The sequence below is a fragment of the Oncorhynchus nerka genome, linkage group LG14 (assembly GCF_034236695.1).
Source record: "Oncorhynchus nerka isolate Pitt River linkage group LG14, Oner_Uvic_2.0, whole genome shotgun sequence".
Lineage (NCBI taxonomy): Eukaryota > Metazoa > Chordata > Actinopteri > Salmoniformes > Salmonidae > Oncorhynchus > Oncorhynchus nerka.
The window spans coordinates 83,235,389-83,252,970 of record NC_088409.1 but is presented as its reverse complement, the minus strand read 5'-3'; the positions used below and the strand labels follow the sequence as shown (position 1 = coordinate 83,252,970).

General features: G+C 46.9%; 1 protein-coding gene across 1 annotated transcript in view; it reads right to left on the bottom strand.

The window, feature by feature from the left end:
* Nucleotides 1-519: 519 nt before the first annotated feature.
* Nucleotides 520-17,582, bottom strand: part of LOC115141974 (phosphatidylinositol 4,5-bisphosphate 3-kinase catalytic subunit beta isoform-like) — an 84,097-nt gene continuing 67,034 nt past the window's right edge. The window contains exons 6-24 of the mRNA XM_029681413.2: nt 16,755-16,937; nt 15,655-15,822; nt 13,275-13,364; nt 11,291-11,542; nt 11,098-11,194; nt 10,776-10,906; nt 10,630-10,680; nt 8,238-8,426; nt 7,902-8,023; nt 7,537-7,680; nt 5,912-6,011; nt 5,061-5,257; nt 4,824-4,933; nt 4,405-4,483; nt 3,716-3,883; nt 3,370-3,493; nt 3,124-3,269; nt 2,867-2,999; nt 520-2,760 (exon numbers count right to left, since the gene is read on the bottom strand). Of these exons, the coding sequence (XP_029537273.1) occupies nt 2,623-2,760; nt 2,867-2,999; nt 3,124-3,269; nt 3,370-3,493; nt 3,716-3,883; nt 4,405-4,483; nt 4,824-4,933; nt 5,061-5,257; nt 5,912-6,011; nt 7,537-7,680; nt 7,902-8,023; nt 8,238-8,426; nt 10,630-10,680; nt 10,776-10,906; nt 11,098-11,194; nt 11,291-11,542; nt 13,275-13,364; nt 15,655-15,822; nt 16,755-16,937 (2,622 nt within the window). The 3' untranslated portion in view covers nt 520-2,622. The remainder of the gene's footprint in view (nt 2,761-2,866; nt 3,000-3,123; nt 3,270-3,369; nt 3,494-3,715; nt 3,884-4,404; nt 4,484-4,823; nt 4,934-5,060; nt 5,258-5,911; nt 6,012-7,536; nt 7,681-7,901; nt 8,024-8,237; nt 8,427-10,629; nt 10,681-10,775; nt 10,907-11,097; nt 11,195-11,290; nt 11,543-13,274; nt 13,365-15,654; nt 15,823-16,754; nt 16,938-17,582) is intronic.

Sequence of the window (17,582 nt, the reverse complement as noted above, 5' to 3'; positions counted from 1 at the left end):
TGCCAAGATACCCACTGACACCTTTCACAGAGAAACAACAACCTATCAATCATGGCATTTGCAGGTATGATCAGCTACATAGCACTGTGACCTGCCATCTCCAGATGGAATCCAGGTAGCTGCTGACCCACAAGGTCTATTCAGGATCCATAACCTGGCAATAAGGGTTATTGGCTACTTCACCATGTATGACATCACCACATGACATCAGTAGAGAGGCATGTTGGTCCCCTCCAGCAGAGCCCCACTGTGCTCTCCCTCCTTCACTCACACAACCACAGTGGAAAGAATGCAGGCTCTCTGGGCCTGGAATCAATCTGCATTCATCACAGTGCCATAGCCACAGGGATCAAATCTGTACTCGTCCTTGTGCACTGCCAATTTGTTACGCAAATATACCACATCTTATGCACAGACTCGCTGGCACTGCAGTGATTGAAGGGGCACACACGCACAGTCGCACACACGCACAGTCGCACACACGCAAACACACAAACGTATTACAAAAGAAAAATGCAGTTAGATGGAAAATAACTTTAATAAAACTCATATGAAAACAAAAAACTGCAAAAGCATAAAAGCCTGTACATTTGACAATATTCAGTGTCTGAGAGACTTACGAAGGCTGGCAGTGAGAAATACAGCAGCAATACATATGAACCCACAGTGACAACCATTATAGCCTCAGGCATCAGGGCCCAAGGGTTCATTTACATCATGTAGACTCCTATACGGATATTGCACAAAATCAAAACACAGATACTGGAAGAGCCCCTCATGACAAACCCAGGAAGTAGCTTTGAATCGCAGTGTTACGCCTTCTGCTGGCAAACCCCTCCCACAGGTCCAAAACTCCGCCCATTTCAGCTGATGTAAAAAAAAAAGAGGACATTTTTCACACAAACATTCAATTTTTGAACAGATTATTAAAAACACAGTAAAAACAAACCTAAAACGACAAAGTTCTCTTTTGTTTTGGTCCTAAAAGGCATTTTAGTTACATGCTTCGGTTATTTCTTAGTGAGTTCTTTCATTGTGGTTATCATGTGAGCCGTTTTGTGCTTTGAAAGACTAGTTCTGGCATCCTTAGGCAAGTCTGTGTAAGACAGAATCTCTATGGGGTAGTGATAATACCTCTATGGGGTAGTGTGGTGAGGACTCACCCTTTGTGCCTGTTCTGTTTGCCCAACAACCACCATGGTTTGATCAAATGGAACACAGGAATGTTACATCCACGCTTCAAAGCAGGAACACAAAATAAAGTTTTAGAAACATTTTAAGCTCTCTCTCCCTCCGTCCTTTCTTCAAAATGGTGCCAGTGTTTGATGGTCTAATTCACCCCTTTTCTCAAAGACAGAAGCTGCGTGACCAAATTGAACCGCCCCACCCACATGGATGCCTCTTCCCTAGAGCTAAACCACCAAATCAATCGACGAATGGCCAAATCTTTCCCTAGAGTTTGTTTTATTCCAAGTAGGATAGCAGCCTTCATGAGAAATATTATAATATTGGTAACCATCGGGATGTCACCGGGATGGTGTATTCAGTGTGGAGCGCACAGCATGCACGCCAAATCAGTGTTCTTTGCCCCAGCTTGCTGAGCACTGCTTTCCCGCAGTTCTGTTAAGGTTACAGCGAGGGAAATAACTAGCTAGCTACTAGGAGGGGACAGCGGAGTGCGTAAAGTTGAAAAACCTGCACATAAACGTTTCTTTAGCTGTCGGGAGGAGGAGTCCAGAGAATTTGGTCATGAGTGACTCTTTCTCAAGACCACAGGATCAGAGGGTCTCTCTCTCTAACTCTGTCTCTAGTAGTCTGGCACATATACATCTTAAACATCTTAGATAGAATTAAATCTTAAATGGCAATAAAATAAAAACATGAAGAAAAAAAAACTAAAAGATACAATCTGTTCCAGTTTTTAGGCACACTTTCAAGATGGACTGGAGCCTCGTGAGGAAAAGTCCAATAAGACCCACTTCCTCTGGCCATGTGCACGTTTTGGTGTCATTTAAAGACACGCGGGTGAGCCGCTTTGGTCCTCAGTCTTTACACACCCAGTCTTTACGTGTGCTGTCAATCAAACTGTCTGGTGCAAGGCCTGGAGTGGGTGTGATCAACCCCAACCTCTCCCTTTAAGTCCAACACGAGGCAGATCAGAAGTCCTGCTGATAACCACCCCTGTCCCCTTCCTCATTAGTTTAGTCCAGGCTCCAAGGGGGCAGTCCATTTACAACGGGGGGGCCGGAGAAACCACATTATTCCTCAGGTGTTGGGCTCTGACTCTCACTGAGCGAGTGCAAAACACGCAACCACATTACCCACAAATATGTCACAAGATCAGGGAGAGACAATGGGACTGCTGGACTGGCTGGAGGCACACAGCAGCTTCAAAAGCCAGAGGAAAGGCAAAGGGAGGGGGATTTTAAGCCTGTAAGAGCATGTGTGTTTAAGATGGTCTTCTAGGTTCCCTTCTTTAAGGCCCCAAGTCCAGTCCTGTCTGGTCTTCACCCCTTAGCAACACCTTAGCCCGCTCAATCACGGTTGTCCCAGCCCTGGATAGACCTCAGACCCTCCTAACCCCTGACCTTTAACCCTCCAGCTTCAGGATGTCTGTCTGTTCTAGGAGCGGTTGTCCTTGACCACGTTGTGGGCCATCCAGTTGACTTTGGTGGTCCAGCTCTCTCTCAGTGCCTCGTCAAACTTCTGGCGGAACTGTTTCAGTGCCTCGTCGTCGGTCTTCCCCAGGGCCAGAGAGTCCTACAGGGGAGAAGGGAGGAGACTTAACTACTCTAATCATAACTGATTACTTCTGTAGCACATGTGACGTGGCCAAATATATACTGCGTGCGTGTGTGTGAATTACTTTTAGGTACTGTATATCCTTGACCGAGGTGAGCTCTGGCAGTCCAGCAGTCAGCATGAGGGCAAACAGGGTGATGAAGAGGTTCCCATTCCGCCTCAGAATCAGGTAGGCTTGTTCACAGTAATTACGGAAACTAGGCACAACACACACATTCAGTTCACTATACATTTACTCAAGTAGATCATTGATAAAAGCTAGGCAACAGATAGTGTTCCCGGCCTGGATCACCAGAGTAGTGAAAGGGGACAGAAGCTCACCTGCCAAACTTCTCAGTGTTGCCCGTCTTTCCCTGTTGGATGACGTGGATGAAGTCATGGGTCAGGATGAAGGGGACGCGTTCCCTCTTGATGCCAAACTTAGACTTGAAGTTCCCCAGGATATGCCCAAAGTCTATGTGGAAGAGCTGAGACACACACACAATGTAAGAACTTGATTCCATTAAAAGAGTCCATAAATGAACCTCTGTGATTTAGCCTGTCGTACAGGGGAGCACCTCAACCCACCTGTCCAGTGCTGCGAACCATGATATTGTCACTGTGGCGGTCACCTATCCCCAGGACGTAGGTGGCCACGCAGTAGCCTGCACATGACAGGGTGAACTCCTCGATCGCCTTCTCCAGAGCATCTCTGCATAGTACACAAACACAAAATAAAGTGTTGGCCAAGTGGGAGCTTTCACTGGGTTTGCACCGCCAAAGCATAGCAGCTCACTAACATGTTGCCCGTTACATACATACAGTTACATATCTATGAAATAGGTCAGTAATACACAGAACTTTTGGAAAGTCACATTGAGAAAGAGCCCTGGTGTAAGAAACAAACAAACCCGTTGGCAAAGTGTGCTTTTACCCAGAGTTCTTCTCTTTGAGCCAGTTCAGCAGTGCGTCCTTGTTGAAGGCTGCGGCGGCCGCCACGTTGCTACTGGTCAGCTGGATGTTGGCGATGGTATCCGCTGACGACACCACCTCGATCAGCCCGGAACGGTCACCAGTCGCTAGGCAACCGTAAGGCACAATTCTGCACAGACACATTTTGTTCCAATGAATCATTATCAACACCATTGAGATGCACCCTATAATTATCTCCATGTTGTTTCCTTTTCCCCGGCTCGGTCTCAGCATGTGACCAGAATGTACGCATGATCACACTCCAAATAACACATCACAGTGTTTTATGACCCTGTCTGCAGAGCTCCTTCTGCTCGCTGAGCCCTTGTCCCTGTAACCTAACAGCCTGCCCCCCAGCTCAACTGTCAAAACAATCCCACACACTGCTCAGCTCCAGATGTGGTAGACTGTGTGTGTGTTAGAGTATGAGAGCGAGCGCTAGTGTGTGTGGATTTGATTAGGATGAGAAGCGGGTAGTGGGTGTGTGATGCTGGGGGTATGGATGTGGGGAGGTTAGAGGTCAGGCTAGCAGGGGGTGATTAAGGGTCCCCCCCCAACACAGCGTCCCCTTCCCTACAGAGAACAGGAACAAACAAGCCTTACTGACAGAGTCTGACTGAGGACACACACATTTTATATTAATATACACACCTAAGGTCCAGATTGGCCTCCTTCCATAGCAGGTCCATCAACCTCAAGATCTGCAGTGTCAACATGTCTTGTCTCAGGTCTGGAAAGAGAGAGGAGTCTTTCATTCATCCTTCCAGCTTCAAACCACCTTCCTTAATACACATGCCTCCATCTTGACCTCACTATTCTTCCCTCGCTCTCTCCCCCTGAACTTTAGTGATCTTACATTTCATCTCTTAGAGGATGGTAGCCTAGCGCTTAAGGGCATTGGGCCAGTAACTGAAAGGTCGATAGTTCGAATCCCCCAGCTGACTAGGTGAAAAATTGGTTGATGTGTCCTTGAGCAAAGCACTTAATCCTAATTGCTCATGTAAGTCTCTCTGGATAAGAGCGTCTGCTAAATGACTAACATGTCAATGTTAGATCCAACCCCCTCGTACCGTCTCCATTCTTGAAGATGATTCCCAGGGTGTCTCCCCCCAGCAGCTTGTTGTTGTAGACGATCCACAGAGGCTTCATCTTAGAGTCCATGTACCGACACTTCTCCACACTGGCAGGGATGAAAGAGGGGAGGAATGAGGGAGAAAAAGCAAAAAAATAGAGCAAGAGAGAGTCAAATCATAGTCATCCACATCCCCCTCTCCACTCCCATCTAACCCTCTCCCCCTGGCCCTTACTTGATTCCAGAGAGCAGGACACTGGGGTTGAGAGGGGAGTGCAGGTCAGAGAGGGTCTCTGTGTAGCCACTCTGTCTCAGACAAGTCATCATGGCCTCTTTGGTGAGCATGGCCTCCTTGGTCTTACTGCGGGCGTTCTTGATGGTGCCCAGTTTGATCAGCTCATTTACAGACTTCAGCTTGCTCAGAGCCTCCACCTATGGAGAGAGGGGGCGTAATGTTGTTACAACACAGACTTCAGCTTGCTCAGAGCCTCCACCTATGGAGAGGGGGCGTAATGTTGTTACAACACAGACTTCAGCTTGCTCAGAGCCTCCACCTATGGAGAGGGGGCGTAATGTTGTTACAACACAGACTTCAGCTTGCTCAGAGCCTCCACCTATGGAGAGAGGGGGCGTAATGTTGTTACAACAGACTTCAGCTTGCTCAGAGCCTCCACCTATGGAGAGAGGGGCGTAATGTTGTTACAACATAGAAGAAACGCAATGTAATAATGATGAAATTACACCACTTCTGTATTGCCTTTCAAATCTGACACAGATGCTACGCATGACAGCATGGGCTTCCTGAAACATCTCACAGTGTGGTAGTTCATTCCAAAACAGGAAGGAGAGCAGTGAACAGGAAGTGGGAGGAAGCTGCCAGCAGTGCGGATGTCAGGGCTAATACAGTAGAGGTCAGAGGTTAGAAGTCAGACTGCTGTCATCTGACTTCTTTATAAATAACCCCATTCTGAACTGAAGAGAAACTATAGAATTAGAGGTGGTGACAGAATGAGATATACTGTAGTGATTCATTCACAGGTTAAGGTTGGGGTCAGGGCGTGAGCGCGCCCGTGTTGGGGTCCTTACCTGTTTCTTCAGGACCTCAATGTGAGGGATGCTGCCGCGACAGTAAGCCTCCAGAATGAGAGAGAACTGGACAGCGACGGCTGGCATGTGCATCTCTGACCTACAGGGGGCAGCACAGTCACCCTACAGTTACAGTGGCAGTCATACCTGGGGTGGGTTAATGCACATGACCTCACGGAACATACACCAACAAGAAAATATAGCCTGTGTAGAGGAAAATGTATTTTAAATCTTTACACACACGCAGCCACCCTGACACACGCACCCACCCTGACGCACGCACGCACGCACCCTGACGCACGCACGCTCCACCCTGACGCACGCACGCACGCACGCTCCCTGACGCACGCACGCACCCTGACGCACGCACCCTGACGCACGCACGCACCCTGACGCACGCACCCTGACGCACGCACGCACGCACCCTGACGCACGCACGCACCCACCCTGACGCACGCACCCACCCACCCTGACGCACGCACCCACCCACCCTGACGCACGCACCCACCCACCCTGACGCACGCACCCACCCACCCTGACGCACGCACCCACCCACTCTGACGCACGCACCCACCCACCCTGGCCTTGCGCACGCACCCACCCTGACGCACGCACCCACCCTGACGCACGCACCCACCCTGACACACGCACCCACCCTGACACACGCACTCTAAGCCTCCTTCACTCACGCCGCCAAACTTACCCTAGTAAAACTGACTTTCCTACCGATCCTTGACTTCGGCGATGTCATCTACAAAATAACTTCCAATACTCCACTCAGCAAACTGGATGCAGTTTATCACAGTGCCATCCGTTTTGTTACTAAAGCACCTTATACCACCCACCACTGTGACCTGTATGCTCTAGTTGGCTGGCCTTTGCTACATATTCATCGCCAGACCCACTGGCTCCAGGTCATCTACAAGTCCATGCTAGGTAAAGCTCCGCCTTATCTCAGCTCACTGGTCACGATAACACCCACCCGTAGCACGCGCTCCAGCAGGTGTATCTCACTGATCATCCTTAAAGCAAACACCTCATTTGGCCGCCTTTCCTTCCAGTTCTTTGCTGCCTGTGACTGGAACGAATTGCAAACATCGCTGAAGTTGGAGACTTTTATCTCCCTCACCAACTTCAAACATCTGCTATCTGAGCATCTAACCGATCGCTGCAGCTGTACATAGTCCATCGGTAAATAGCCCACCCCAATTTACCTACCTCTTCCCCATACTGTTTTTATTTATTTACTTTTCTGCTCTTTTGCACACCAGTATCTCTACATGCACATGACCATCTGATCATTTATAACTCCAGTGATAATCTGCAAAAATGTAATTATTCGCCTACCTCCTCATGCCTTTTGCACACAATGTATATAGACTTTTTTTTCTACTGTGTTATTGACTTGTTTATTGTTTACTCCATGTGTAACTCTGTGTTGTCTGTTCACACTGCTATGCTTTATCTTGGCCAGGTCGCAGTTGTAAATGAGAACTTGTTCTCAACTAGCCTACCTGGTTAAATAAAGGTGAAAAAAATAAATAATTACACACACACCCTTACACGTACACACCCTTACACGTACACACCCTTACACGTACACACCACGTCTCACTCTCTCTCACCTGAGATGCCAGAAGAGGAAATGTCCTATGTTGCGGTTGCACTGTGCTCTGTTCAGTAGGAAGCGGGTGAGGGCACAGTCATAGTAGGGTTCATAACGTAACACCTGGACCAGCTGGAGCAGGTACTGAGACAACTCCTCATCACTGGAAGGGGGAGAGCAGGGGGCAGAAAAGGGGTGAGAGGAAAAGAGAGGAGAGGGGGGAGAGCAGGAGCAGAAGAGAGGGTGAGAGGGAGAGGGGGTGAGAGAAAGAGGGAGAGGGGGGAGAGCCAGAGCGGGAGTGGAAGAGATAGTGAGTAAGACATTACAACAGTAAGTGAACTAGGAATAGTTATGTGTGAGCGTGTCTGTGAGCGTGTGGACTACCTCATATCCCTCAGGCAGCCCACAGCGTACTCTCTGACGTACTGGTCTGGATAGTTAAAGTCAAGCAGCTCCAGAGCGTCCCTGGGACTCAGCTTGGGCCAGATCTGCAGCAAGGCCTGGAGCTGAGAGACAGATCATTCACTATGATTAATAACCAATACAGGAGCACAGCAGATCTTTGAAGGGACTGATGAGGGGCATAGTGGTATGGGCTAGGGGTTCATTTAGGATCTGACCATTGAGGCACACACTAGCACACTAGTTTATTGCCCTTGAGAAGAAATTGAGTGTGTTAAAAAACACGATCAATACAGGTTCATGTGGCACAGTATGTACCTGGGCCATGTCCTCATGTTTGCCCCACTTGACGGAGAGCAGCAGTTTGGGCAGTGACTGAGGGAAGTTCTCCATGCAGTCGTAGCGTAGTGTCCAGATGAGGTCCTTCTCATTCTCACACAGCTGGGACAGAGGGTCCCTCTCCATGATCTCCTTCAGCTCGATGTGGAACTTCTTACCGCCTCGGCCCTGTGGGGAAACAGCAGAGGTGGTAAATTACCACTAGGTGGCAGCACAGGGTAAGAAATCACATTACGTACAGAGGAGCAGCAAGGGGTGCTAAAGGGAGAAGTCACCATTAACCACAGATCTGGAATCAGAGTACACTGCATGCAATCCTATCCACCATCAGAGAGATACAAATAGATCTGTACTTGCATGCATGTTTGATTGCTTTATGGATCAACAATGAAACATTGTTAGTCGACACAGAATAAGAGCTTGAAGCTTGAGACCATAAGAACGCTATGTAAGTACGCTACGGTCACAAGACGCAGGCCTCCTAATTGTCCCTAGAATTTCTAAGCAAACAGCTGGAGGCAGGGCTTTCTCCTATAGAGCTCCATGTTTATGGAATGGTCTGCCTACCCATGTGAGAGACGCAAACTCGGTCTCAACCTTTAAGTCTTTACTGAAGACTCATCTCTTCAGTGGGTCATATGATTGAGTGTAGTCTGGCCCAGGAGTGGGAAGGTGAATGGGAAAGCCTCTAGAGCAACGAGCCGCCATTGCTGTCGCTGCCTGGCCGGTTCCCCTCTTTCCACTGGGATTCTCTGCATCTAACCCTATTACAGGGGCTGAGTCACTGGCTTACTGGTGCTCTTTCATGCTGTCCCTAGGAGGGGTGCGTCACTTGAGTGGGTTGAGTCACTGATGTGATCTTCCTGTCTGGGTTGGCATCCCCCCTTGGGTTGTGCCGTGGCGGAGATCTTTGTGGGCTATACTCGGCCTCGTCTCAGGATGGTAAGTTGGTGGTTGAAGATATCCCTCTAGTGGTGTGGGGGCTGTGCTTTGGCAAAGTGGGTAGGGTTATATCCTTCCTGTTTGGCCCTGTCCGGGGGTATCATCGGATGGGGCCACAGTGTCTGACCCCGCCTGTCTCAGCCTTCAGTATTTATGCTGCAGTAGTTTATGTGTCGGGGGGCTAGGGTCAGTCTGTTATATCTGGAGTACTTCTTCTGTCTTATCCGGTGTCCTGTGTGAATTTAAGTATGCTCTCTCTAATTCTCTCTTTCTCTCGGAGGACCTGAGCCCTAGGACCATGCCTCAGGACTACCTGGCATGATGACTCCTTACTGTCCCCAGTCCACCTGGCCGTGCTGCTGCTCCAGTTTCAACTGTTCTGCCTGCGGCTATGGAATCCTGACCTGTTCACCGGACGTGCTACCTGTCCCAGACCTGCTATTTTCAACTCTCTAGAGACAGCAGGAGTGGTAGAGATACTTTTAATGATCGGCTATGAAAAGCCAAATGACATTTATTCCTGAGGTGCTGACTTGCTGCACCCTCGACAACTACTGTGATTATTATTATTTGACCATGCTGGGCATTTATGAACATTTGAACATCTTGGCCATGTTCTGTTATAATCTCCACCCGGCACAGCCAGAAGAGGACTGGCCACCCCTCATAGCCTGGTTCCTCTCTAGGTTTCTTCCTAGGTTTTGGCCTTTCTAGGGAGTTTTTCCTAGCCACCGTCCTTCTACACCTGCATTGCTTGCTGTTTGGGGTTTTAGGCTGCGTTTCTGTACAGCACTTTGAGATATCAGCTGATGTACGAAGGGCTATATAAATACATTTGATTTGAAAAACCTCTCCCTGCAAGGGAGATGTTTTGGCAAGCCCTCTGCTTCACATGGTGTTACATAACTGTGTGTCCTGTTCCACAGGGGCTTTAGGATGGGTGATTTTGTTGGTCCCCACAAGGTCAAATGCTATTACTAGGGGGTTTAGGGTTAAGGTTAGAATTTGTGTTAGGGTTAGAATTACGTTAAAAGGTTAAGGTTAGATTTTTAGGTTAGGGTTAAGGTAAGAGTACAGGTAAGGAATAATATGATTTTGAATGGGACTGAATTGTGTGTCCCCACAAGGTTAGCTGTACAAGACTGTGTGTATGTGTGGGGGGTGGGGGTGGAACAGGAGGGCTGATTTTAGCCTCAGATTCCTCTGAGAGACACTATTGTGACAGTGCACCAGCCTGCCAACACCACCCTGGATCAGGACTGACTGGGTTGCCCTGGAAACCAGTCATAGCAATATCCTCCCCTCTGACACATTTGGTGTCTGCTTTCTGTCCTAGAAATGCTTGCAACATGCCTGGCGCCTGCTGCTCTGGAGTAAAGGGAGCACTTGTGTGTGTAAGTGTTTGAGTTGTTGGAACTCACGACAGTACCATGGGCAAGCAGTCGCTTGACCCGGCGATCTCTGCAGCTTTCTCTAGAATCTGCAGAGGTAGACCACACACACATCCATGTCAGTGGTGGAGATACTTCATAATGATAACCATGTTTGAATACGTCAGGGTGTGTGTGTCCTCACCTTGTCGAAGGGGGGGAATAGGATGGTGTGAGGGTTGTAGTCAGGGAGATGGATGTGGAGTGCTGTAGTGTTCTCAGTGTAAGGGTTGGTCTGGATGGTTCCTATGGGGTTCAGCATCTCTTCAAGTTCATCTGGGGGACACAGAAAAATCACTCAAACATGCCACTAACATTTACTGTATAAGTATGTAGGTGAGTTTCAGAGGTGTGTGTAGAGGTGAATTAAAGTGTTTGTAAAATGCATGAAGGTGTGTGTGTGTAGGTGTGTATAGTTTAATTAAAGTGTTTGTAAAGTGCATGAAGGTGTGTGTGTGTGTGCTCACCAGGAAAGGAAGACCAGCTGTGAAGGATGATATCTCCAGTCTTCAGCTGTCCTTTATAGTCAAACACCATGGTGTTCACCCAGGCTACAGGGTAGTGCTGCAGAGAGAGACAGAAGAGAGAGAGAGAGGGGACAGATAAATATCTGTATGTGTGCGCGCATGCCTGTGCTTTGTGTGTGTGTGTGGGTCATACCACTTTGCCAGACTTGCGGATGGTCTGGTACTTGTTGATGTGGGCGTTCTTGGTGGACTTCTGCTTCTTGACCTTATCCATGACGGCGTAGACGGCAAAGCAGAGGCGGGCCATGCGCGGCAGGTCGCTCACGGTAATGTCGAACTCTAGCGTGCGATTCCACACGTGTTCAGAGCGTCCGCTGCTCTCGCTGCTCACCGCTGGCTTACACAGCAGCTCTGTGCCATGGAACAAGCCTGCACGTACCTGGACCTGAAGAGAGAGAGGGGTTTAGTTCACCATAATAGCATCATAGTGAGCGCTAACAGGGATCTACTGTCCATCGGTTATAAATACAGTTGAAGTTGGAAGTTTACATACACTTAGGTTGGAGTCATTAACACTAGTTTTTCAACCACTCCACAAATGTCTTTTTAACAAACTATAGTTTTGGCAAGTCGGTTAGGACATCTACTTTGCGCCTGACAAATCATTTTTCCAACAATTGTTTACAGATTATTTCACATATAATTCACTGTATCACAATTCCAGTGAGTCAGAAGTTTACATACACTAAGTTGAGTGTACCTTTAAACAGCTTGAAAAATGCCAGAAAATTATATGTCATGGCTTTAGAAGCTTCTGATAGGCCATTGACATAATTTGAGTCGATTGGAAGTGTACCTGTGGATGTATTTCAAGGTCTACCTTCAAACTCAGTGCCTCTTTGCTTGACATCATGGGAAAATCAAAAGAAATCAGCCAAGACCTCTGTAAAAAAAAATGAAGACCTCCACAAGTCTGGTTCATCCTTGGGAGCAATTTCCAAAGGTAACACGTTCATCTGTACAAACAAGAGTACGCAAGTATAAACACCATGGGACCACGCAGTCGTCTTACCGCTCAGGAAGGAGACACGTTGTCTCCTAGTGATGAATGTACTTTGGTGCGAAAAGTGCAAATCAATCCCAGAACAACAGCAAAGGACTTTGTGAAGATACTGGAGGAAACAGGTACAAAAGTATCTATATCCACAGTAAAACGAGTCCTACATCGACATAACCTGAAAGGCCGTTCAGCAAGGAAGAAGCCACTGCTCCAAAACCGCCATAAAAAAGCCAGACTATGGGTTGCAACTGCACATGGGGAAAAATATCGTACTTTTCGTACGAAATCATACAAATGACCATTGTTATGTTTGGAGGAAAAGGGGGAGTCTTGAACACCATCCCAACCGTGAAGCACGGGGGTGGCAGCATCATGTAGTGAGGGTGCTTTGCTGCAGGAGGGACTGGTGCACTTCACAAAATAGATGGCATCATGAGGGAGGAAAATGATGTGGATATATTGAAGCAACATCACAAAACATCAGTCAGGAAGTTAAAGCTTGGTCGTAAATGTGTCTTCCAAATGGACAATGACCCCAAGCATACTTCCAAAGTTGTGGCAAAATGGCTTAAGGACAACAAAGTCAAGGTATTGGAGTGACCATCACAAACCCCTGACCTCCATCCTATAGAACATTTGTCGGCAGAACTGAAAAAGTGTGTGTGAGCAAGGAGGCCTATAAACCTGACTCAGTTACATCAACTGTCAGGAGGAATGGGCCAAAATTCACCTAACTTACTGTGGGAAGCTTATGGAAGGCTACCAAAATGTTTGACCCAAGTTAAACAATTTAAAGGCAATGCTACCAAATGCTAATTGAGTGCATGTAAACTTCTGACCCACTGGGAATGTGATGAAATAAATAAAAGCTGAAATAAATCACTCTTTACTATTAATCTGACATTTCTCATTCTTAAAATAAAGTGGTGATCCTAACTGACCTAAAACAGGGGATTTTTGCTAAGATTAAATGTCAGGAATTGTGAAAAACTGAGTTTAAATGTATTTGGCTACGGTGTAAGTTAACTTCCGATTTTAACTGTACATCCCAGAGCAAACAGTAAAAACGCAACATCAATTCCAGGTTTGCTATCAAGTAATCATCATCAGTGGTTACCTTGGCCGTCTCCTCAGCGTTCACCTTGCTGCCTTTGATTAGGACGATCTTAAACGGGGTAGACACCTCCCATACACACGTACTCACTTGCTAGAGAGAGAAGCAGAGTAACAGAGGAAAGAGATAAGAGAAACAGAGAAGAGGAGTGAGAGAAGGAGAGAAACAACAGGAAGAGGAGAGAGAGAAGGAGAGAAACAGAGGGAAGAGGAGATAAATATTTTCATGAGTAAGCAAGGAAAACAGTATACTTTACTGTAGGAATATTCAACACACATACACTGAAGGGTGAGTCACACTGTTGTCAAGCAGAGTAGACTTGCCAAGGTCAGCACAGCAGGAAAAACACTACACATGACTGGCCCTCAACTACAGACCACAAACATGAATAAACAGCAGACTTCCTGTGTTGTATGTGTGTGTATATATGTGTGTGTAAACGAAAGTATTATTTTTGAATGTGTGTTTGTGAACAAGAGTGTTTTTGAATGTAAGCGTATGTACTGCGTATCAGTGTGTGTATTTAGGTGAGTGCTTATGCGACAGAAGAGTACATGTACATTTTTGTAACGTCTGACTAGAGTACACCACCAAAAGAACAGTCTATCCTCTCAACTAGAGGTCGACCGATTAATCGGAATGGCCGATGAATTAGGGCCGATTTCAAGTTTTCATAACAACCGGAAATCTGTATTTTTGGGGGCCGATTTGCCGATTTTCTCTTTTTTTTTTTACACCTTTATTTAATCTTTATTTAACTAGGCAAGTCAGTTAAGAACACATTCTTATTTTCAATGACGGCCTAGAAACGGTGGGTTAACTGCCTCGTTCAGGGGCAGAACAACAGATTTTCACCGGGTCAGCTCGGGGGATCCAATCTTGCAACTTAGTCCAACGCGATAACGACCTGCCTCGCTCTCGTTGCACTCCACAAGGAGACTGCCTGTTACGCGAATGCAGTAAGCCAAGGTAAGTTGCTAGCTAGCATTAAACTTATCTTATAAAAAACAATCATAATCACTAGATAACTACACATGGTTGATGATATTACTAGATATTATCTAGCGTGTCCTGCGTTGCATATAATCTCACTGAGCATACAAGCATCTAAGTATCTGACTGAGCGGTGGTAGGCAGAAGCAGGCGCGTAAACATTCATTCAAACAGCACTTTCGTGTGTTTTGCCAGCAGCTCCTCGTTGTGCGCCAAGCATTGTGCTGTTTATGACTTCAAGCCTATCAACTCCCGAGATGAGGCTGGTGTAACTGAAGTGAAATGGCTAGCTAGTTAGCGCGCGCTAATAGCGTTTCAAACGTCACTCGCTCTGAGCCTTCTAGTAGTTGTTCCCCTTGCTCTGCATGGGTAACGCTGCTTTGATGGTGGCCGTTGTCGTTGTGTTGCTGGTTCGAGCCTAGGGAGGAGCGAGGTGAGGGACGGAAGCTATACTGTTACACTGGCAATACTAAAGTGCCTATAAGAACATCCAATACTCAAAGGTATATGAAATACAAATGGTATAGAGAGAAATAGTCCTATAATTCCTATAATAACTACAACCTAAAACTTCTTACCTGGGAATATTGAAGACTCATGTTAAAAGGAACCACCAGCTTTCATATGTTCTCATATTCTGAGCATGGGACTGAAACGTTAGCTTTCTTACATAGCACATATTGCACTTTTACTTTCTTCTCCAACACTTTGGTTTTGCATTATTTAAACCAAATTGAACATGTTTCATTATTTACTTGAGGCTAAATTGATTTTATTGATGTATTATATTAAGTTAAAATAAGTGTTCATTCAGTATCGTTGTAATTGTCATTATTACAAATAAAAAATATATTTAAAAAAATTGGCCGATTTAGTCGGTATCGGCTTTTTTGGTCCTCCAATAATCGGTATCGAAAAATCATAAGTGGTCGACCTCTACTCTCAACCTCTCCTCACAACCTCGAACAAAGCTCTACCATCCTGGAGAGCTGCTGGGTATACAGGCCTGTTGTGCTTCAAGTCCTACTCACTTCTCCTTCTGTCAATGGCCCAACTACCACAAGACATCACTGTCTGACCACAGTCTTTCTTCTTTTCAGATCAGATAGTCTTGTTGATGTTGACATTTAGTTGTAACGATTGACATTTGAAGCATTGACTGACAGATGTGTAATTTACTGTCCAATGTCACCTGTCACTGTGGAACAGTCGTCATGGTACCTTGGCAATTAAGCTCTAATGAGCAATTAAACTGCACCTGGCCTTTAGAACCAGACGGAACGTCAGAATGACGTCAGAGTGCACCTGCTAAGAGCGGCTAGCAATGTCTGGAGAAAATGCTCACAAACATGCACCTACTACACACACACACACACACAGTTTGACTGACCGAGGGCCCCCTCCTCTTGGGGGGCAGGGGTAAGGGGGGGTTGGAGCTCTTGCGGTTGACCACAGCTCCGATGGCCGAGATCTCCTTCTCGAACATGGCCTGGACTGTGCTGACCTGGACCAGGGTCAGATGGGGACACTCCTTAGCCTGGAGACAGGCTTTGATGTACTGGGACAGAGATGAGAAGACGTGTTAACACACAGAAAGTACTATTCTGTATGCAGTCTTTGGTGCACACACATCCAAACTGAATTTCTTTTAAATGTTTTTTTTTTGTAATGTAGCAGATGCTCTTATCTAGAGCGACTTACAGGCGCAATTAGGGTTGAGTGCCTTTAATTTTAACCAGCGACCTTTCGGTTACGCTCAACCACTAGGCTACCTGCTGTCCCTTACAAATGTGAATGGTGGACAGACAGAGACAGACAGACAGACAAGTGTAAATGTTCTGGAGAGATGACAGAAGAGGGAGAATACACAACCTGAGGAGGGATGAGAGGTCAAAGAGAGGAAATCAGACACACAGATGGAAGGTAACCCATATCTAATGTAGACATGATTCCTGGATCTAAACACGGTCACAAATAGGACCCTTTTCTGCAGGGTGTAATGGTCACAGTCGGCTTCATCACACACGGAAACACACTCATACACAGATGGATTCAGTCATGCACACATACCAGGTCTGTGAGTAACAGTAATGTGTTCCAGGAAGACAGTGTTATTTATGAGGCGTTATTAGGACAGCAGTCAGATGACTGTTTCTGGATCACTGCGTCTCATTTATGGTCAACGAGACATTCCTAAACCCACTCCCTACACGCTCTGACCTTGGAGCATTTACCGTTACGGTCGAAGACTGTATACTACTTATGACATTAATGATTAAGGAATGGTTGAGATAAACAAGGTCACTGTCAGAGGAGAGTTGAGGTCAGCACAGCACATGTAGAGGGTAAGAGAATGAGAAAAGGAGCAGTTTGATGGTAAGAAATCACTCTACAGAGGGTTTGGGGGTTAAAGGTGAAGGGGTCATAGGGCATCATTAGGGTCCCTTTGCACTGTGTGCACTGAGGTTGAGCCTAAGAGTAAAGGGTCACCTTGTACTGTATCAGGGGGTGGTCTCCACAGAGGAACTCCAGCTTATCGCTGACCCTCAGAACGTACTGCTCGGCCTGGCGTCCCTCCTCCTCGGGGCCGTGGGTCGTCAGCCATTTCCTCAACGCCTGTTCCATCAGCTCACTGGGACTGGTGCTGGGCCACACCTTCAGACTGGCTGTGTCCTGGAGGGAGAGAACATTATCCTCATTAACGTCAACACACAGAGACGTGGTGTGGTGTACTTCAAATGTTCTATATAGAAGTGAAATCTCATGATAGTGAGGTGAGAGGACAAGGGGGGGGTTCAGTAAAATAACAGAGAGAAAGACGGTGAAGGGGGTAAAGGGGGGTCAGTAAAATAACAGAGAGAAAGACGGTGAAGGGGGGTAAAGGGGGGGTCAGTAAAATAACAGAGAGAAAGACGGTGAAGGGGGGTAAAGGGGGGGTCAGTAAAATAACAGAGAGAAAGACGGTGAAGGGGGGGTAAAGGGGGGGGTCAGTAGAATAACAGAGAGAAAGACGGTGAAGGGGGGTAAAGGGGGTCAGTAAAATAACAGAGAGAAAGACGGTGAAGGGGGGTAAAGGGGGTCAGTAAAATAACAGAGAGAAAGACGGTGAAGGGGGGTAAAGGGGGGGGTCAGTAAAATAACAGAGAGAAAGACGGTGAAGGGGGGTAAAGGGGGGTCAGTAAAATAACAGAGAGAAAGACGGTGAAGGGGGGTAAAGGGGGGTCAGTAAAATAACAGAGAGAAAGACGGTGAAGGGGGGTAAAGGGGGGTCAGTAAAATAACAGAGAGAAAGACGGTGAAGGGGGGTAAAGGGGGGTC